General features: G+C 36.1%; 1 protein-coding gene across 2 annotated transcripts in view; it reads left to right on the plus strand.

Moving 5' to 3' along the window:
• Positions 1 to 23,008, plus strand: part of LOC117426388 (rho GTPase-activating protein 15-like) — a 167,000-nt gene that overhangs the window by 114,338 nt on the left and 29,654 nt on the right. For both annotated transcript variants that reach the window (XM_034043908.3, XM_034043909.3), the window contains exon 13: positions 1,805 to 1,939. In XM_034043908.3, coding sequence (XP_033899799.3) covers positions 1,805 to 1,939 — 135 coding nt within the window. The remainder of the gene's footprint in view (positions 1 to 1,804; positions 1,940 to 23,008) is intronic.

The raw sequence follows: 23,008 nt of genomic DNA on the forward strand, positions 1-23,008 counted from the left end.
CTTTCACTGAAAGCATCTACTACCCAATGTCTAACAGAATCATTATTAATACAATAAGAAATTGGCTACATTCTAGTATAAAGTTGAATGCATGAATAAAGAGTTGAAACACAACTATTTCAAGCTGCAGAATAATAAAGTTCCAGTTATATGTTATGTGTATGTGTAAAAGGTATTTGATGTTGAAATCATATACAATGTTAAGTCATTTAAAGATGGTCATAGACAAAGAGGAGATGTGATACCTTTTATTGGACTAACTAAACAACAATTAATCACAAGCTTTCAAGACCTCAAAGGTCTCTTCTTCAGGTGAAAGCAGCAGAGCTTTAACAAAAATACCCATTTTGAATCACTACAATTCTAATGCAAGTTGTAGTGATTCAAAATGGGTACTTTTTGTTAAAGTTCTGATACCACCTTTTGAATGTAAACATCAATCTCTTTCCTACTTTCACCTGAAGAAGAGACCTTTGAGGTCTTGAAAGCTTGTGATTAATTATTCTTTAGTTAGTCCAATAAAAGGTATCTATTTCTCTTTGTCTATCACCTCTGGACTAATACAGCTACCATTTCATCTGTCAACGAAAGATGGTCATGAAACTCTTATTGTCACATGACCTGTAAGGAGAAAGCTTTTGGATCTAAAGGTTTTACTAACAAGGTTAAAAACAATACGGTATGTCATCTAAACCTTCAATGACTTTTCATTGTATTTACACAATACATACAGTACATATATAGTACTATTCTCATTTCATTCATTAATAAGACAATTGTTCACAGAATCAGCGTAATTACATTGGGAAATAGCATATGTCATATTAATCATGAAAATATGCATGTGAATGTATGTGCAACATATTGTAAGACTTGTTTTCTTATCTTTGATAATTATCAGTTTTGGCAAAATAACACAAAACAAATGTGCTGTAGACAAAATTTAGACAACATAATGAGTCAACTCAGCAAACATGCTTGGTCTGCCTTGAATTCTTTATGAAATAATGTTTTTCTTGTTTGTTGTTTTGCAAAGCCTGTGTAGGCCAATAGGGGTTTGTATAATGTTTTGGCACTAAACAGCCTTTTTCTGCAGATGGTAATATATATATATATATATATATATATATATATATATATATATATATATATATATAAAGAAACAAGTTGCATATAATGTTCCATTAATGGGTGCTATTACTATTACAAATTGCATAAATATACTTACATACTTACATAAAATATTTAGTGAAAGGCCATTGCTTTTTTCTTTCCCTGTTTTGAGTCCTAATTGACACTATTATCTGGAAAAAATAGGTCGTTATACACAATTCTCGTGTACATGGCAAGGCTAACATGTGTAAAGTAATAGCTCATTTTCAATAGCCATGTTTAGCATATACCTCGTGTTGGCTCTGTGAGGCCTGCAGGCCTGTCTCTTGAGCCGGCTGCTTCTTGCACCATGTAGCCCCCCTTAGCCTCTAAAACTAATAGCTTTGAATCACTTTCTGTCCTGACACTAATGTCTTTACTGATGCATTATGGGAATGAATGTACCTGACATCCTATGTCAATGGCTGCAGCTCTGTGTCTCTTTTTTTATTTAGTTTGGCACATTCCTACAGATGGTATTCTATTGAAAAATGTTCCCTTTCCTGAAAAAAAAACACACTGCGCTAAACCTCTAGGTGCAGAAGGCTGTTAACGGTTGCTGATGATAGTAGGCAAACATTAACATAATAATTAGTGTCTTGTAATTGTTTCATTAAAACCAGTTGTTCCATTTCTCCTCGTGTTTTCCCAGAAGAGAAGCTGAATTTGGACGACAGCCAGTGGGAGGACATCCATGTTGTCACCGGAGCACTCAAGATGTTTTTCCGAGAGCTGCCAGAGCCACTGTTCCCATTCTGCTTCTTCGAGCTGTTTGTTGAGGCAATAAGTAAGTATATATCTTTTTTTTGTTTTTCTTAAATATCTCTAGTAATTAAAATAGTTAGGAAAGTAAACAACATTTGTGGAGAAATGCAGATATTTATTATTATAGTTTGTGCAAGACACAAATACTATTCTGATAATTATTATTTTTTCAATGGGCTCTAGTCTAATATTAAATAGTCTGCTTGTCACTATCATATGTGTCATTCAGGTAGCCACTGTGTCCCCCGACTGCCAATTTTAAGTCATAACCTTTCCTTGTTTTTGTGTATAGGGACATATTTTATCAATGGTTCATTTAGAAACACAAATCTAGATATATGCTGAATCAATATATATGCATACATTTATTTTATTGTTTCAACTGGCGAGCGAGCGAGTGTAAGGCATTGCAAAATAGTGCAGCTGGGGTGGTGCTATGATGTGCTATAAACAGATATGCTATGGTTTGACTGTGGCACTAAGCTGTAAGATTGCACTGTGTAGGAATTCGGGACAAATGCTGTCCCGGTGGCATTAAGCCCGGGACCGGGACTTGATCTTTGCATTTCGGGACCGTCCTGCCCAATTAGGGACAGGTGGTAACCCTAATGGAGAGTGTCCTGTTGTGTTTAAGGGTTGACTTTCTGACCAAATGACACTGATTTGTAACTGTCAAAGCTATTACATCTACTGTACTCTATGAAATAAAGGTTTCAGCATTGCTATACAGATGTTGCTCTGACCCACCAACCTACCAGCAGTTTAATGACGCAGTGTAATCAGCCAATCAGGACATTTCTATTATTGCTGTTAATAAATAGCAAACAAAGCAAGCTTCATTCATGTAAATATTTTGCTTATATTAAACAATGCAGAAAATGCAGACTTGCAAGCACCATATATGCAAGTATTGATCTGTCTTACCTGTGAGGTTTAAAAATTAAAATCTTACCAACATAGGAATATTAAATTGCACAAAAAGTATACAGTACATGAAATAACATCAGGGAGAAATAACATCATTGGATCATGGAGTGTTTGTGTGTTCACCACAAAAAACTGTGAGAGACCCTCTCCCACCTTGATATCCTTGCTGCTTCTCATATAAACCATTAGGAGGCATACTATTCATGGACTGAGCCAATTCATTTTTTTTTATTTTGCCTTAGACAGGTTACAATTTTATCTACATTGCTTTCAATAAATGTGTAAAGTAAAAGTGACATGTTGATCTTTTCTAACAGATTCTCAGTACAATTTAGATGCATCTTGTGGAGAGCAATGAGTGGTTAAAAGAAAATATTTTAGAGACTGGTGCTGTTTTCAATCTGTGTTCAGTCTGCTTCCAGGTACTGCACCAAATTTGTTGACTGAATAGATTAAAGTCCCTTCAAATATAATGATTAATAGTTTTGCATTGTAATTAACTGTTTGGATAGCATCAATAAATCTGCGTCCTGAAATGTCTCATGTTTATAACATCCATACAGTTTAATATTCATGGCAACTTATTTATTACAGTATTACAGTAAAAGAAAGTTTTAAAATAGACATTCTGTTTTATTTAAGGACTACAAGACTTTTCCCTTTATCGACCACATGATTATTCGCTGGTGATTGTCTGTCCAAAAACTCTTGCCATGCAGTTTTTTGGACATTTTGCCAGGGTTGAAAGATAATGCTCCTCAATAATGACACATCACGAATTTCTTTGCATATCAGGTCATCTGATTCATTCCTACTTGTTTTTTTTATTTGATTTTCTTAGCTTAGTAAATGCATGTAACCACGAATACAGCATAAAACTGGAGACTGGGACTGGATCTGATGGCATATTCATTTTGAAGTTTAAATACTTTTATCCCATGTCTATTTTTTTCTGGTAAGTTAAGGTCCCCCTGCCTGCATTATCATTCTCTTTCAATTTTGTACATATTAGCAAGTTTTTTTAGGCTTACATTTAAAACTTGGTTAAATCTTGAGTTGATTTAAAATTAGATTCTGTATTCAGGGACTCTTGGTAGCAGGTATAGAAATACTGATACTTGGGACAAAATGTGTTATATCTCTAAAGCCTTACAGATCGCACTTTTAAATTATCAGAATTATGTGGCCAATTGTAGGCCTCTCTTGTGGTTAAAAGGGAAGGGTATATGTCTATGTTTAGACATAGTGCATCCAAACTGTACTTATGGGCTGCTTGTGAAGACACTGCTTTAGATGCTTGAGCTGTTGTCTCTGTTTTCTTCTGTTGCTATACTTACCTTAGTAAGCTATACACTGCAAAAAGTAACAGATCTTTCTGTGATGGTGTAGTGAATTAGGTATCCCTTGGACAATAACCGACATTCACACAACGTGTCAGAAATATAAAACAATAGTTTATGAGAGAATAAACAGGGGTGCACAACTAATCTAGTATTACAGAAAGGAAAGGTTATTGGTTAGAGATATCCATCAGTAGTGTACAGTTCATTGATTCCATAGTCAAACAATTACAACGTCCATAACATCATTAGCATACATGGTTAATATACTAATATTAAATATGGCTTATCACACAAAGTGTCTACTTTGCATTAGTATTTTCAATACCCGTTTCTCGTTGTAATTGATCATGTCAATATGCACGAGAATTAATTCAACTTCCCATTCAGAACGGAATCCAACATTCCAGTACCTAATTTAGGAAATGAGTTTTACCGTGTTAATTTAGTTTAGACATGATGTACCAAACTAATAATATGTTATCAACCTCAATTGATTATATATTCAAATTAACTCAGAAATGGGGCAATGATCAAATTCTCTGCATTTACGAGGCAACTACTTTGGGTTGCACATTAACAAACAAAATACATTATATTCTATTCCTAGAACAGTTTATCTGCTAACTTGATACTATTTACTACAGTTACTTTCTCGAGTCATAAAGTATTTAATATTAGATATGTTGAATACTTATCGATTTTCATATAAAGAAGTCAATCTTTGTAGATGAATACTGCAGCTCTATGGATCTGAAATTCTAATGAAAGAAGACGGTACTTTGCTGTACACATTGTATTGCGTAGGTTCGCAATAAACAAATAGTTCTTTTCAAATGGAGATCAGCTTGTTGATCTCCAAGTCTTGCAATATTATCTTTGTTGTCGACAGTTTTCCAACTGGGAATAGTTCTGTTGATCAGACGTAACTCAGTTCAGATAATACGTTGGTATTGAAAAGTTATAGTTTGTAGAAGTGTTGTTGTTGCAGTTCTCTTGGGATCTTCCAAAAGCATAACTGATGGCTTTGTTTCAGTTAGTTTCGTGCAGCTACATGGAAACAAAGACCCTCTTTCCGATTAATGCAGTATCCCGTTTACTGATTCAGTCTCTCGTAGGACAGACGGCAGGGCCCTTCCTCAGAAGGTGATTTTAGCCATTATTTAGAACATTGGTTCTTCCTTCTTCCCTGTGAATTCGAGCAATTATGCTCCCATGACTTCAGTAACTTTCTTCAGAACAGTTCAGCTTCCATTTCTCCCTCAGCACTCCTTCTGATTGTCAAAGTTCAAACACTTGTTCCTTGTCCAGCAGTTTATGACTCTTTTTAAAAGCATTCTTTGTCAGTGGGGAGTTTGTGACAAGAATAGGAGGCTGTGTGGTCCAGTGGTTAAAGAAAAGCGCTTGTAACCAGGAGGTCCCCGGTTCAAATCCCACCTCAGCCACTGACTCATTGTGTGACCCTGAGCAAGTCACTTAACCTTCTTGTGCTCCGTCTTTCGGGTGAGACGTAGTTGTAAGTGACTCTGCAACTGATGCATTGTTCACACACCCTAGTCTCTGTAAGTCGCCTTGGATAAAGGCGTCTGCTAAATAAATAAATAATAATAAAAGAAGTAGACACAGAATGGCTTAGGACCCCCCTCAATATATTTCAATTCTGTTAATTTCATACACAGAATGATATTATGACCCACTCTGATGCTACAATGGATTAGCAGTTTGACTGTGGCCTAAAAGTGGCCTTATGTACTGTACTGCACTACTATCTGTATTAATTAGTGAGGATCTAATTAGATGATGGTTGAAAAGCAGCACCGCTCATTGACATTTCCTCCTAAAATCATTTCATTTGCATTATTGTCCAGCTCATAATATTGTTAGTCAAAACTCAATTCATAGCCTTTACGTCATATTTCAGTTTTGGCTTTTGTATGTTTTTTTTGTTTGTTTGTTAATTTAAGAAATCCCCATGGGGGTGTACAGTAATGTGCCTGCTTTACAAGCACCAGCCTTACACAGACACGGTTGAGTAGAGTGATGTCGAGCACAACCAATGGCTTGATTGAAATAGCGTGCATCCAATCAGTTTTGTATTTTCTTTTGATTGTGAAATTGTTACAACATAAGCATGGTTTGAAAACTATGTAGCTCCCAAAGCAGACCTGATTACACTGATGACCCAATGGCAAAAAGAAGGTTTGGAAAATCTGAACCCGTTTTAAGTAAAGAGAGTACTGCTGGTATTTGTTTAGTTGCAGGAAACTCCTAACCTCAATATCTGCTAGAAACTAACAAAAAGGTTACCTTCTGGCCTAAGGCTGACCGAATAGGTTTAAGGGCCTGGCTGGTGAGAAAAATGTTGGTTCTCTCATCTTGCTTCTTAAAAGTATACACTTGTTCTTTTTGGTTGAATACAGTAGTCTCCGGCTCAGAGAATACCCCTCGGGAAGCAAGCGAAGTGTTCACTTAGCCAAAGTGTTCTTTAAGACAGCGTTGACCACCAGTCACAGTATGAATCAATAAATAAATACATATTTATTACTTGTCATGATGCACGTGCAACATATGAAATGAACAGAATAAGTAAGAGAAAAGCAATAAGTAAGTGTATGTTAATAAACTATAATAAAATAACAGACAAACTAACACTAACAAACTGTCAAACTAAATTAACACGGCACCCCTACACACGTTAAATGCAGCAGCTGCTCTAGATTAATTATGAAATATTCAAGACATGCACAAAATTATTTAACAGAAGCAACTCACCACAACGGAAAACATCAAATTGCTCAGCGACTTGTGTCTGATTCAGGTTTTTTTCAGGTGCTTCAATTCCAACTTTTTGTAGCAAGAGAAACAATGGCGCGTTTCGCCATTTGTTTACATGACATTTTGTAGTGAATACAAAATGAGCCAATGAACCAATCAGTGTGCCTCAAGACACTCTTGCAATGACAGGTCACTTGAAAAGATTGAATAAACCATTTGAATTTAAGTTTGATGATGATGAGTTATTAGGTTACAAAATAGTACTGTATCAGTTGTGAACGAATCGCTAGCAGTGCCAAAATGGTGTTCTTTTAAACGAAGTTCCTGTTCCTTTAGGCAGAGCATTTACAATGGGAAAAATCTGTTTCAACACAAGGGTGTTCTCTTAGGCAAAGTGTTCTCTTAGGAGGTGTTCCTATATGCGGAGACTACTGTAATACAAATTTAAATCCAGGATAATTCCATAAAAAAAATACAGCGTCTATTTTTTATCCCTTTTCTATGCTATCATACAACTGTTTTGTGCAATAGATCCGATAAAGAATGCAAGCCATGAACAGGTCACAAAGCAGTTATGAAGTAATAAAAAGTTAGGAGATATAAGTGCAGGGAGCCAGATAATGGCCAGCATTGAAAACAAGAATAATAGTGCCAAAAATGTGTTGAAGGCTGGACTGTGACAAAATTATAATCATTTCAAAATATGGTAGAGTTTTTTTTTATTATTATTACTTTTTAAGCAGAACTGCGGACGTTTTTAAGTGTTTGACCCACAATTGTTTTACTTAAAAACCAGAAAAGGGTTTTCAAGCAGGCTTGATTTATGTTTAGTGTTAGTCAATGGGTATTGAAGCTCATGTTAGAATACAGTCAAACATGAACCCCCTTTCCCGTGGGACCATTTGTAAACAGTTGGATCACTTCAGGAATGGATTTGAGCTCTTCTGATACTTGTATTTTTTCACTGTGCTGGTTACTTCTCTCAATTGCTGTGAAGGAAGTGCCAACACTGTTTATTATGCATCCACGTTAGGGGAGTTTATATGTTTTTGTAAAACCAGCACATAAACATTTGAGAAACTGACTTCATATTGTCAGTATTATGGAATCTCCCCCTTCACTTTGAACTGTGACCTAATATGGCCTAATATGAACCAATTATAAATATTTTGGACAGAATGAAACTTGTGTTATTTTAGCTTTTTTTTAGATTCAGTGTGAGTCCAAGTGTTTTTTTTTTTTTTAAATAACAAGGTTGAAAAGAATGAGGTGCTTGGGAGCTCCTGAGTGTCGCATCCGGTAAAGGTGCTCCGCGTGGAGTGCAGGATGAACCCTATAGCCTGGACATCGCTGGTTCGAGTCCAGGCTATTTCCACTGGCGACCGTGGATGGGAGTTCCCCGGGGGTGGGGAGGGCTTAGGTCGGCCAGGGTGTCCTTGGTTCACCGCGCACCAGCCACCCCTGTGGTCTGGCCAGGCTTGCCTGTAAGCTGCCCAGAGCTGTGTTGTCCTCCTACACTGTAGCTCTGAGGTGGCTGCATGGTGGGCCTGCAGTGTAAAAAAGAAGCGGTCGGCTGACGGCACACCCTTCGGAGGACAGCGTGTGTTCGTCTTCGCTGCTCCTGAGTCAGTGCAGGGGTGGTAGCGATGAGCTGAGCATAAAAATAATTGGCTATTCCAAATTGGGAGAAAAAATGATAAAAAAACAACTGACGACTACTAAATTGTAAAAAAAGCATGAGGTGCTTGATCAAGCCCCAAGAGAAATGTTCGCAAGGTGTTTGTATCAGTTTAACTTTATACTGAACAACAGATTCCCACTTTAACATGGCAAACCAATGTTGTTCAAGTCAAGAATAAAAATTCTACATTTAATAGTCAGATTACATTTTTGTTTATGAAAAGTGGCGATGGGTTGAAGAAAAAAAGAAAAATGGAGAGGTTTTTTATGTTCTAATCAAATGAATTTTGTATAATACCATATTGCATAACTCAATTACAGTAATTGTGCCTAATTGAGCCTCAATAAATATTTAAACATTCAAAAAAGGCCAAACACAGATCTATACAGGGTACATCCTGATGATTTTCCGGGTGGTTACACCCAGCTTAAAAGATTAACAAAAATATGTTTTAATACTGATCAGTTTCAGTGTGATAGTTTAGATATTTAATTAGTATTGTAAGACCTCATCCTCGCATAGGGTATAATTAGGCTCACCTGCAACAGTTTCTATTGAATCACTACTCCGAGGATGGGGCTCACAGAACCTTCTAAACTGGCTGGTCTTTAAAGAGATATTGTACATGTCTAATGTAGGGAACTAACCATACAGCAAGTATATTTTTATTAAAATGCAATTCATTTAATCTTGGTTTAATTTGTATATATGAATAAACAATAAAACATTAACAGGTTATCCTGTCCCATCTTTTGTATACTTTTGCCAGAAAAGGATGTTCTAGCAAGTTGTAGAAACTGTACCAGGACACCTCTGCTCTTCTGCAGACTAATGTCATGGGAACCTTAATATACACAACTGTGCTTTGAAGTGGGTGGGTAATTGACCAACTCACTTCCCTAACCCCACCCTGCAGGGTTTCCTGGTGGGTAACACAGAGACAAGCCCTCAGCTGGACATCACATTACCTCCAAAAGCACAGTACCAGCCTTGGGCATTGATTGGGTCAATGGAGAAGGGAAAGCAAGCCCTAACGAGCCTGTAACCCATCTCCAACAGCAATTGGTGTTTTTTGGAAGTAGTGACCAAGCTCTTACTTACTTTCTGATGAGAATCTGATAAGATTATTATCCAGGAAGGTTTGATGAATGTTTTCCCTTTAAAATTACAGAAATGTATTTGACTTTAATTCAGTTGCACTAAGCTTTAATCATATTTCACAACATTGTTCACAGTCAAAAGAAAAGGCTGAAAAAAAGCAAAAAAATGTAAACAAATGGCTATTTTTTGCTGCATATGTAGTCTTAATGTCAGTATGAGACTGCTAAATATTTTTTACAAACCAGGTATTTGCTTTATATTTTATTGTCAGTACTGAGACTAAATTATACACAAATAACATAAATGAATACATATACTTATGGTAATGGCTAGCTGTATAGCTGAAAGCCAGTAAAAGAAACATCACAAAGGATAGGTAATTTAGAATACAAAAATAACAAGTAATTTGGAATACACATGCCCAGGTGGCCAAATTATATATGCCTAATGGATTTCATTCTGTGTTAGCTTTATTGCCATTAAATACATATTTTATTACTTGTCATTGGAGGCAGCAAAGTTTTTAAACCCAGTGGTGGATCTTTTAGAACCATATATTAAGTCAATGTATTAGGTCCCAGTAAACCCATACATCAGAAAATTCATTTAGTGAAGCTTTTTAAACATAGCTTGTCATTTGGGGATTGTTTTTTTTTTCATATATAATTAATACGAATGTTTTTTGCATTGTCCCATGTTAGCACACACAAACACATTTCCAGCTCATTTCTAACTCGTGCCTGCATTGCTGGACTGTCTCAACAGACTATGCATCTTAATTATTACTGGCAGGAGCATCACTCTTCTTGCTGCTCAGGTTAGCAACAGCTTAGGGAAAAGGGGCACGTATCTCTGTTGAGTCTTAGCCATCAACTGGATGCCTTGCTCTGGCTTATCTGCAAGTGCATACAATCTTCCAGTGTGTGTTTTAGCCTCACCTGTCCCATAAGGAATTAGTGTGGAGCCAAGTGATGACTTAGCCTTAAGGGTTGACAGGAAACAGGCATTAATTGCATTAATTAATATAGTTGTATAAATCTATCTGTTCTATTGTTTTCCTTCTGGCACCATCAGTATAAAAGAAACTTGGTTTCAAGGAATTAGGCTGAAGTCCTGCATAATGCTAGTTGAGCTCTTGAATGGTGACCAGGGAGAGCGCCCCACTTTCATTTATCATGAGTAATAAAGCTTTTTGACATAGTGGCCCACAGTCATCCATCATTCCTCATTTAAGACACAAGTTTGGCTTTTTAGTGACAGCAATGAAAGATTGTTGTCATCAGAAGCAGATCTTTTTTTTGATGGCTCTTTTAATGGGGTTGCATTAGTGGAGGTCCTAGGGGCCAGTTTTTGGGTGATTAAGCAAGCAACACATTTACAAGTCACTAATTGAGACAGTAAAGCAAGGAACCCATTGAGTGCGCTTTCCATAATGAACTGCAGTTGTACAATCACTCCGAAGCATTACCAGAGAAGAGTGGTCTGTGGAATGAAAGTATTCTAATGCACTGCACTCTGTATTCACAGAGCTCTTTAAAAAGTCATAAGCCCTATTTAGTTGCTAGACCACGAGGCGGTGCTAAATCATAATTTTAGGATATGCAGTTGTTTACTAACACATACAAGTTTTATTATTGTAAGTGGGTAATCTGTGATTTAGATTATTTGGTCATCCAGTTCTGTAATTCAGTATCTCGTGTTGTTCTCCAAAATTTGACTAGACAATGCTAAGATCTATCTCAGTGTGGAATTGTGCAAATTAGTTTAAATCCTAAGAGAAAAATTACCTTACTGTGGCAGAATGAATAGGAAATGAAAACATGCAGCTGGAAATTTTCATAGGATATTGAAATATTTAAAAACTGGGTCACTAGGTAGGTTTTCAGAAGCTAACTGAAACATCCATGTTTTCTTTCCCCATTTAAACCTACTTTTATACCCATTCCCCCAGTGCCTATTACTCATTAAAAATGTTTAACAACATTTTAATTGAAGAATTAATTACCTTCTGCTGGGCAAAATCTTCCTAAACTCCAGCTTGGGAGTCATCAAAAGCAGAAAGAAACAGCTAACAATGGAAGACAGCTCCTTTTGCTGGTCGGCGCTGTAAGATGACATCACAAGGACAAAGCAGATGTCAAGCGATTCTGTTATGGTTAGACCAGGGAACAGGCAAATATATTGATACTTGATTTATGTTTTTACAAATATGTACAAAATAAACATAACACTTGAAATGTAGGGTGTCACGTTTGTGTGGTTCGCATGGTGTGCTGGGTTGACTATCTTGCCAGTGGGCCTACAGGAAACACTGGCCTTTACGTTCCTGAAGGGCCTGGGGGTGGTTAATCACACTTCAGCGACCCACACTGTTTAGGCGCCCAATAAGTCCAGGCTTCTGTAACTTGATAACATCCATTGCTTAAGTTCGGTGGGTGAAAGGCACCAACTAATCTTCAGTCCTCTTCATTGGTAAGTCAAATTCCGGCAGTGAGGCGACATTCAAATTGACATTTATTATAGAGATTCATCATTCATAATACTGATGAAGACATGAGCCAATGCTCATGAACCTTGTAACGCAGACAGGAACGCAATGCAAAGGTTCTTAAAGGTTGGTTTGCTGATGAACCTATGCAATGAGATCCAAGCCTAAACACCTCCATCTAAATCAAAAGGTTACCATATTTCAACCAAAATCACTACACATGGCATATTTATACAAGAACACACCAATACATTACTTTAATGTGTGCCTGTTCACTATTACAGCAAACAAACACAGTGTACACTAACACGATATGTAAATGAAATACACACTTTATTGTGTGGAATAAATAATTAAGTATTGAGTCTAAATCAGTTTTATGGCCCAGCATAATCTGAATTACACTGTCTTTGTTTGTTTGACATGATTTAATTTTTAAACACTTGTTTATTTCATAGCACCAGGAGGGATTCAACCTGTTCATGTTTAATAATACAACATTATACAAAAGTATGTCATTGTGTAGCCTGTGCTTTGGCTGTTCTGTAATCTCTTTTGTATTCTAGTTTGCACTTTGGTGTCATTTCGCAAAGTTCCAGGTTATAAACTAATACCTCTGACTTTTCTCCCTATTTAGCCCCCGAATTTGATTTGTTAATAGCCCCCAGTCCTCAGGTGGAGCTGAGGCTCTGGTTCTTATTCTGCCAAGCTGTTATTTTGGAAGGGAAGGGAAGCAGCTGTGTTTACAGCCTGGGTCCTGGCATACATTTACCAGAATCTATTATTCATACCGTTCAGTATCAGAGAGAGATCTCAAGCCACCTGTCTCGCTGACAAGCTCACCCTTTTGTCAGCTTTCTGTTCATTGCAAATTATGCTCATGTTGATGAATTGAGTTTTTATGAGTATTGCTAACTAACATTCTCACAGAGAGCCAGGGGCAGCAGGCTGCAAGTGTTTTTAGTCAAAGAGTAAACGCTTGTAAGAGTTCATTCTTGAGCATAGGGACCGTATGCAATGAAAGACATAGCTGTCTATTCTTTGCACCACCCGTATTCAAAAATACCAACATTAAACATTTATGGAAAGCCTTTTGCACCTCGGAATGCTACATTTCTGAAGGAAGTTCACCACTAATATTTAAGAGAATCACCAGAGAAGCATGACCTCAAACCATCTCTGGTGATCTAGGCCTGAACAGTTACAGTACAAAGACTTGCTGTTGAAATGCTTGCCTAGTATTTGTAGTACCCGAGGAGGGCTTTAATTAAGGAAGGTATGTTCACTCATCACAAGAGCTGATAAGCACCCAGATAAGTTTAAAACACGATTCATAATTTATAAAGGTTTTTCTTTCATCTTCCCTTCTAGTTTGCATAAAACTAATTACTTTGTAAATGGTATTCACTTGAAAATATTCAGCCACTACAATTTAAATCAGACTGTGAACCTTAACGCAGTAAGGGTAATTTGCAATTGTAAGGGCACAGGTTTAGACCAAGTTACATCTGGGTTAAAAGGTAGCAAATGAAACTAATAAATGCAGTATTATATAATATCATATATTTAAGATATTCGCATTAGCATATATATATACAGTGCACTCCGCTTATAAGAATCACTAATATAAGAATCAACCGCATATAGTGAACAAAACGACTGGGACAAAATCATTCCTATACTAACCAATGTAAAATAATCTGCTTGTAAAAATCAAGCAATCCGCTTATAAGAATCATTTTGGGGAAAACTGACTACATGTAATACAATACTGTGTCAAGTGCAATGACGTGTACAGACAATAAAGCTGTTTGAATTTGATCACATCTGGCGCGATTAGGCACATACGCAGCGTGGATCGTGCAATGGTGCAGAAAACACTGGACAAGTTTGTAATCAAACAGTGATTGCGCCACTGCATTGTGCAGGTATGTTTTTGTGTTCTCTGTTAGTGAAAATGTGTTTTAATAAAGTGAATACACATTCATTGTGTTATTGTGTGGTGGTACGATGAGCAGTGAGGAAGAGGGGATTGTGGAGCTTTGCATCTCCGCTTAGTGAAAAACTGTGAGATTTGCATCGCAACTGAAAATAAGTAAGCCACAGATGCTTAAATGCAGTGGTAGTCCTGACAGTAAAATATTGTACTGTAATGTTATTTTAATTCAAAGGCCATTACACGTAACACTGCACAGCAGTTAAATTAGGCACCCTCATGAGACAATCACTTCTCAAGTATACTGTAGTAAAATAGGATTCTGCAGCCTTGAGTAAACATAATCGTCATCATATAACAAGCTGCTTACCCATGAGGACGTGTTTTGATGTATTATCCTCAGTGATTGAGCATCACTGACATCTGTATACTGTATTTAAACTGCTGATGGCACGCTTTTGTTAATTGTAATGTGACAGAGTGGCCGAGGGCAGTGTAAATTATTGATTTACAGTTTTAAACCGGTGTTAGTTTTATTTTTCTTACACTGTGGTGGTGAAACAACCGTTAATAAAACAAACAAAATAAACCTAGCTTTCAGCTGGAGCAATAACTCAACAGTATTTTGTGTGGCACAAACATTGGCTCTCTTACTCGGGTTTCGGTTTCTTTGTGTTACTTCTGCTCCCTTACGCCTCTATACCCCCATCACAAAGTTATCAGCTAAGCCATTTCTATCGAGGTGTCAATAACTTTAACAAGCAGTTAACCAATTGACTATTATCCTTAATTTGTTAAGGAAAAGCAGCTGTGGATTTTTCGTGGACGTGCATACATGGGGGAACTTGTGACATCTAGTGGTCAACCCATTACACTGCAGCCAGGGAACAAGCTCTTATTATTCTCATACTAAGGGCTGGACCAAATCAAAGTTAGCACTTAGCGACTGTAGCGTCAGAGTGGGTCATAATATCATTCTGTGTATGAAAGTAACAGAATTGAAATATACAGAGGGGGATCTTAAGCCATTCTCTGTGTCTACTTGGTCTTTGCTCACAAACTCCCCCACTGACAAAGAATGCATTTAGAAAGAGTCGTAAACTAAATGCTGGGCAAGTGTTTTCTCTTTCACTATCATTGAATGAATCATTTAGGCGCCAGCAGTATCTTGCAGAAGGCAAGCCAGACAGTTTTAAGTATGCTTTGACACCTCGGACAGAGAACAGTACCCTCATAAATACAGCCGACAGGGGGCGAAGCCACAGACCAATTGAGAACAACCAATGAGAAACACCCCACGTGGACTTGGGCACAGCCCAAAATTACCAAACTAACCAATCACAGTGTGGAAGTCAGGACAACAAAACCAGCCGCGTGACTTTCAGAAACGCGGGAGTTTGCCCGTGAGAGAGCCCCCCACACTAGAAGTGTGCCCCACAGAAGGAACTGCGCGCCAGGCAAGACAAAGAAGCAAGCTCCACTCATGAGAGTAAGTGGCTTGGAGTTCGGCAGAATGAAAAGGAAGCTAAACTGCCCTGAAGAAAGTTCCTGAAGTCATGGGTGCATAAGTGCTCAAATTCACGGAAGGCAAGGAAGAACCAATGTTCTGCCTCGTAAATGCAGAGAATTTGATCATTGCCCCATTTCTGAGTTAATTTGAATATATAATTAACTGAGGTTGATAACATTATTAGTTTTGTACATCATTATTAGTTTTGTACATCTAAACTAAATTAACACGGTAAAACTAATTCCGTTCTGAATGGGAAGTTGAATTAATTCTCGTGCATATTGACATGATCGATTACAACGACAAACGGGTATTGGAAATACAAATGCAAAGTAGACACTTTGTGTGATAAGCCATATTTTAATATTAGTATATTAACCATATATGCTAATGATGTTATGGTCGTTGTAATCGTTTGACTATGGAATCAATGAACTGTACAATATTGATAGATATCTAACCAATAGCCTTTCCTTTCTGTAATATTAGATTAGTTGTGCACCCCTTTTTATTCTTAAATAAACTATTGTTTTATATTTCTGCCACGGTTATTGTCTAAGGGAATTTGAGTTCTACATGATCCGGCCAAACTTAAATATGGTATGTCTCAGTTATTAACATTTGGACGTTTTTAAACAGGGCGCCTAGAGACTAATTTATATTTAAATAAATGGTATACCTAATTCACTACACGAACGAGGATTCAAAAGCATTCGCTGTAATAAAACACAAGAACAATTCCAAGCGAAATCTCACGGAACCAAAACAAGCCCTTTCGGCCTTCAAAAAACAGCTGTCGCTTGTTGACTACAAGGGGGTTGAAAAGAGGGAGTGGTTTGCTATCAACTAAATCTACTCAATTCCAGCTATAAATCACATCGCAACACTTTCGCAGGACCGGATTTTATAGTCAACTTCGAAGTTGTCGAAACTATCGTGTATTAAGCAAATAGTAAAAAACACTAAACATCCTGATATTCATGAAAACAATGTGGCACGCTTTCATACCAGTGACAAAACAATGACGAGGTAATTGCCAAGTGTGTGTGTTTTCTTTTAAACTCGCGTCCATAGTTTTCAATATTTTTAAAAATAAAAGCAGATTATTATTATTATTATTATTATTATTATTATTATTATTATTATTATTATTATTACACTTATTGTTATTATTATTACTAGTAGTTGTAGTTGTATGTAATAGCATTCACCGATATTCAAACAAAACAGTAGTACAACACAGATTTTTTTTTTGTTTTTGTTCTGCCCTGGCTGTCTTCGCCTGCCTTTTCGCATGTTATTGCCTTGTTTCCGCCCCTTCAAAAGGTCACAAATACCGGTTGGGAATTGGACAACAGCTGTTTTCATGTTGCTTTCGGAGGTCCCTCCTACTCCTGCGAAACTTCTCTCCGCCCCTTTCGCGGATTAGAAATGGCTAGTTTTTGGTTTCGGGATAAAGAAAATGCGATATGGAAACTCTTTCACAAGAGCGATCGGGGTTTGATTTGGTCCGTCCCTAGGTTTGATTCTGCACCGCAGTGATCATATCGGACCGATTCTTATAAATGGAGTGCATTGTATATATATCTTACTGGAAACAATGTTAATAATGTTGGACCCTTAAAGGTTGTTTTAATGACTTTTACACAGTGTGTTTATTTTTAAATAAAACTGTATGTCAGTCATCAGGAATAAGAGCGATGGATTTTTGTATACTGCTAAAATATTCTTAGCAAACATTTAAATGCATTGATGCGTAACATACTGTGCATCATATTGAAAATATAGTATCACTTAAGATACAGTATATTGCATGAGTTAAACAGAAAACACATAACAATTACATTCATAATGATCTAAAATGGATGGAACATCTCCATCACAGCATTACCATTTTGCGCAAATGTTTATTTTATTATTTCTTTGTAATTTATTTATATTTTAATATTACAGTATCATTAACCTTGAAGAGTTCTGATTTTGAACCCTACCAGTATGTATACAAGAAAAGCTTAGTATTGTTGATTGTTTGATTGATTGATGCTGTAGTTATTATGTTGTGAACATTTTTGATAAGTATGAGGCAAAAACTTCCTAATGTGCTGTAGGCATGACATTACATTTGATTGAATTATGCCTGTTTTATATTGTAGTGTGTCACCTCTCTATGGGTGTATTGGATGACAAAGCCTGGAGACCAACATCCACCAGGGGAGGGCCAGTTTGGGGAGACCCTAACTGGGACAGTTGGAAGTGATCCCAGGCCATGGGGAGTTCACCTTTGGGGTGTTCCTGAGGCTATGGGGATGGGACAGTATTTCTAACATGCTATGGGATAATAAATCTGTACTTCCATGAGTTTGCTCTTGGGGTTATTAACTATTTGATACTTGAAGGGGTGATAAGCACCTATTACCTCAGAAGACTGACGACATCTTGTAAACGTCATTAGATAATCTCTGAATACATGTTCATTAAATATTCCCTGCCACTATTACAATTAAGTATGTTAGTTAAGACAAAGCATTTATTCTGTATTTAAAAAAAATAATAAATAAATAAATAAAAACTCACACCACCTTAAAAATATATACAGTTGGAATAGTTGCCTTTGGAAGCCAAACACAGGTACATTTTTCATAAAATATTTTTTTCCATTGATCATAAAGTGGTAAACATATAGTCTATTGATGGGCAGTGCTTTATTTATTTATTTATTTATTTATTTATTTATTTATTTGAAAGGGACAACGTACACTTTTTTTACATTTATGACACCCAAATTTAGCTATGAGCTAATTTTCATTGGCAGTCCCTGAACAAACAAAATAAAATACAAATAAAGTAAGTAATAAAGTATTTACAGAATATTTACAGAAGGGAATATAAGATAATTGCATACTAAGGAATAATAAAATAGAAAAAAGTGAAAAGGAAAATAAGGATACAGAGAGAGAAATGGCAGATGAAAAGACACAGCAGACATATAGAAGAAAATGAAGAATTATAAACATGGAAATTCAAAATAGCATACAAAGGCCTCCTGTTGAACCTCTGATTTTGTTTTTGATTGTGGCAGTTGTGCTTTTCAGTTGTTATAAAAATAAAAATAAAAAAAAAACTAACAAAATTACCCTGGAATCCAGAAACGATATATTTTTTCACAGGTTGGAATTGACTACAAGCACCTCCTGTTCATTTATATTATTTAACAAGGCTAACACTCTGGGATACAACACTCCTTCATATCGACCAAGAACCCATTTTAAAGAGACATTTTGGTTAATTGTAGTTTAGACTGAGACCTTTTGAAATGTTTTAAGGTAATGTTCTATTTCCGCAATTACTTGACAGATAATACTCATTAGGAAAGGCTAAAACTGGTTTTATTTTTTCACTACACACATTCTTGTTCAAGCTTGTTTTAACAAATATTTGTCATTACAATACAAAATAGGTTTTAAGGCTTAATCTTGTGACCGTTTATTTTCATTTTGACCCCTCTACAATGTTACCCATAGCAACCATAAACTATTTTAATCAAGTCATTACTCATTTAAATTGAAGTGTAAAAGCACTCAGACCAGAGAAATTTGCATTTAGCAAATGGGGATTTGATGAGCAAAAACATATATATATATATATATATATATATATATATATATATATATATATATATATATATATATATATATATATATATAACACACACAAACACACACAACATGCCTGGCTTCACTGGCAAATAAACATCCCATGAAAGTGACAAACTTCGGAATTTCTTAGCTTCAAATGTTTGTACATAAATGATTTAATAATACATTAGCAATTCTGCTTTTGAATTAAGAAAAAACATATTGGGAAAACAACACAGTAGCGCTTCTTAAATTTGTAATTAACAAATGTATTACTGATTCTGTGCGTTTCTTAAATATGCAGTGCTTCCGAAGAGGAACGTTAATACACAATGGCAGAAAGAAACTAATTTCAGCACTTTGGAGAAATGAATGCCTTTTAATGCCGTGTGTTCCTCTTATCTGTATGCCACATTATTGTAATAAGTGCATTCAGAAATAATTTTGCTTCAAATATTTTTTTTTTACAAATCTCACCCTCATTTGCATGCAAGTAAGTTGTCAGCTTAACTCTTTGAAATGCAAAATATATCTAATTTCTATATTTCATCAAGGAGCTTTTCATGTTTAATAAATTACAAATTAGATCCTCCAAGACTTTGTTTTTCATTAACTAAAAGCAGAAAAAAAGATACATTTAAAATCTTAATCACAACCTGCAAGATTATTTGCATGTTGCTAATATTTGCCTTGATGGGACTTTAATGCAGGCAAACTAATCCAGATGGCAAGGTTATACAGAAGGCTTTATTTAAATAAAACAAACAAAAAAGTTTTGTTCTTTGTAATGGGATCATATCAAGGGTCTTTTAGATGTTAGAGTATGTATAGCCTGCTACAGTTTAAAACTGCCTCACAAATGAATAAGAAATCTTTTGTATCAGTTTGTGTCTGTAACTGTTTATTAAAAATGTATTTAGAGATAGTAATTATAACATTAGTATACCAGTAGATTGATATATAGATTCAGAGCTCCAGTGTAAAGGCGGGAATGCAGTTTTTTATTCAGCACTTTATGTTTTGATTACAGTATTTTAAAATGTTGAGGAAGTGACTACTTGTGTGAAGTACTTGTGTTTCATTCAGTACGTGCATTGCTTTTGCAGTTCTTGAAAAGGCACAGAAGAACAGATAAATGTAGAGTTTGAAGCAGCAGTCCTGGTGGGGAGTATAAAGCTAATTTGAGATCCATTCTAAACTGATTAGATTTGTCCTGATTTGAGTGTTGGTACCCCTGGTCTGGATCACTTGAGAAGGTGACACAGGACCTTGTTCATACCCTGAAGGCAAGGAGGAAGTGTGTTAACAAGCACTGTGGAAAACAGCTAAATGGTCAAACATTTGGTATCTAATTTAATAAAACCAGACTCTGTGTCACTCTCCTAACATGTACTGTATTCATGTAGAACATTTTTTTAAATGCATTTAATCCAAAATTGCTGTGGTATTCTAATTTCCTCTGAAAGTTTACAGAAAAGTAATTATGATCACAAGTTATCTGATTACTTCCTATTTTTTGGATAAGAAGTGATCTATGTTGAAGCTAGGCAGGCAAAAGAACTAATAGTTGCTAATCCTAAAATAGCTTGCTACTGCTCATGGGCAGTTGTTGCTTGGCATGGGCCACATGTTGGTAATGAGGAACATACAGTCAGCTAAACAAGTGTATACTGTCCTCTTTCTTGTTTAAGAACATAAGAACATAAGAAAGTTTACAAATGAGAGGAGGCCATTCAGCCCATCTTGCTTGTTTGGTTGTTAGTAGCTTATTGATCCCAGAATCTCATCAAGCAGCTTCTTGAAGGACCCCAGGGTGTCAGCTTCAACAACATTACTGGGGTGTTGGTTCCAGACCCTCACAATTCTCTATGTAAAAAAGTGCCTCCTATTTTCTGTTCTGAATGCCCCTTTATCTAATCTCCATTTGTGACCCCTGGTCCTTGTTTCTTTTTTCAGGTCAAAAAGTCCCCTGGGTCGACATTGTCTATACCTTTTAGGATTTTAAATGTTTGAATCAGATCGCCGCGTAGTCTTCTTTGTTCAAGACTGAATAGATTCAATTCTTTTAGCCTGTCTGCATACGACATGCCTTTTAAACCCGGGATAATTCTGGTTGCTCTTCTTTGCACTCTTTCTACAGCAGCAATATCCTTTTTGTAACAAGGTGACCAGAACTGAACACAATATTCTAGGTGAGTTCTTACTAATGCATTGTAAAGTTTTAACATTACTTCCCTTGATTTAAATTCAACACTTCTCACAATATATCCGAGCATCTTCTTGGCCTTTTTTTTAGCTTCCCCACATTGTCTAGATGAAGACATTTCTGAGTCAACATAAACTCCTAGGTCTTTTTCATAGTTCCCTTCTTCAATATCAGTATCTCCCATATGATATTTATAATGCACATTTTTATTGCCTGCATGCAATACTTTACACTTTTCTCTATTAAATGTCATTTGCCATGTGTCTGCCCAGTTCTGAATGCTGTCTAGATCATTTTAAATGACCTTTACTGCTGCAACAGTGTTTGCCACTCCTCCTATTTTTGTGTCGTCTGCAAATTTAACAAGTTTGCTTACTATACCAGAATCTAAATCATTAATGTAGATTATGAATAACAGAGTTTGTTGTTTGCATTAATTCTCAGTAGCTTGTTTGTTTGTTTTTAAAGGTGATTTTAAACTGTTAGTTTTCTCTCTAGCAGTTTGACAATAGTTGAATGACCTGATCACCAAAGGGACTGGTCATTTGTGGTAGCTTTAGAAGCTTATTCAAGGTGCTTGAATAATCCACACTCTACACCTAAGCACTTTTCAAACATAAGTCTCTCAATGTGAAAGAATTATTCTATTAGAAATGCAGGGGTCTGTGGTGGGAAAAGGGGCATTCTGATACATGAGAACACTGAATGTACAAAACAATGTGGGGAAAAACACTGTGCTTATAAATAAACAAGCTGAAACACATTGCCCCCTTAAGAGTCTATTTTCAATCCTTTTTTCGATTAAAATGTCCCTGCAGGAGGGTTTGTAGGGTTGAGTTTGGGGTGAGGTGGAGAGAAATAAATCATTGTAGTCCAAGGAATAGTAATCCTTGTTGAGCATTTGGGGCTGATTGATATAAATAACATTGTCCTCGCCATCTGTCCAAAGAGGGACCTTTCCAGTTAGTGTTGAGCTGCAACGGCAGAATAATTAATGAATGGTGTCCTTTGTGCTGGTAATAAAGACAAGACAAATTATGTTATAATCCAACTGCTGCTCGTTTGTCACAGCCAAATAAAATGTCAAATAAAAGTTAGGGGCCACTGTGCTTGTTTAATAGAGTGCAAACTACCTGTTCCTGTAGTTTGCAGTAGAAATAATGCAATAAGTCCACTGAAAGCTAAATTCACTAAAATCACCTTCGTCATTCAAACATGTTTGATTGAAACAAAACTGTGATAAGTATATGAAATATTATGTTTGCTCATTTTGTATTTTACAGTACAATGTGGTACGAAATGTTGTTGGATATTTATTGTGCGGAAAAACAGAATTGATTTGTATAATATGCATGGCAACTAAAAAATAAGCTGTATGTAGATATTTGCTGATAATGCTTTCAGTTATGGGTTGCATACAATGATTTATTAGAAAGTTAAAAATGATAATATGTGCAAGATTTTTATGGCCAATTAATATACAGTCAATACA

Source organism: Acipenser ruthenus, chromosome 11 (assembly GCF_902713425.1).
Source record: "Acipenser ruthenus chromosome 11, fAciRut3.2 maternal haplotype, whole genome shotgun sequence".
Taxonomy (NCBI): Eukaryota; Metazoa; Chordata; class Actinopteri; order Acipenseriformes; family Acipenseridae; genus Acipenser; species Acipenser ruthenus.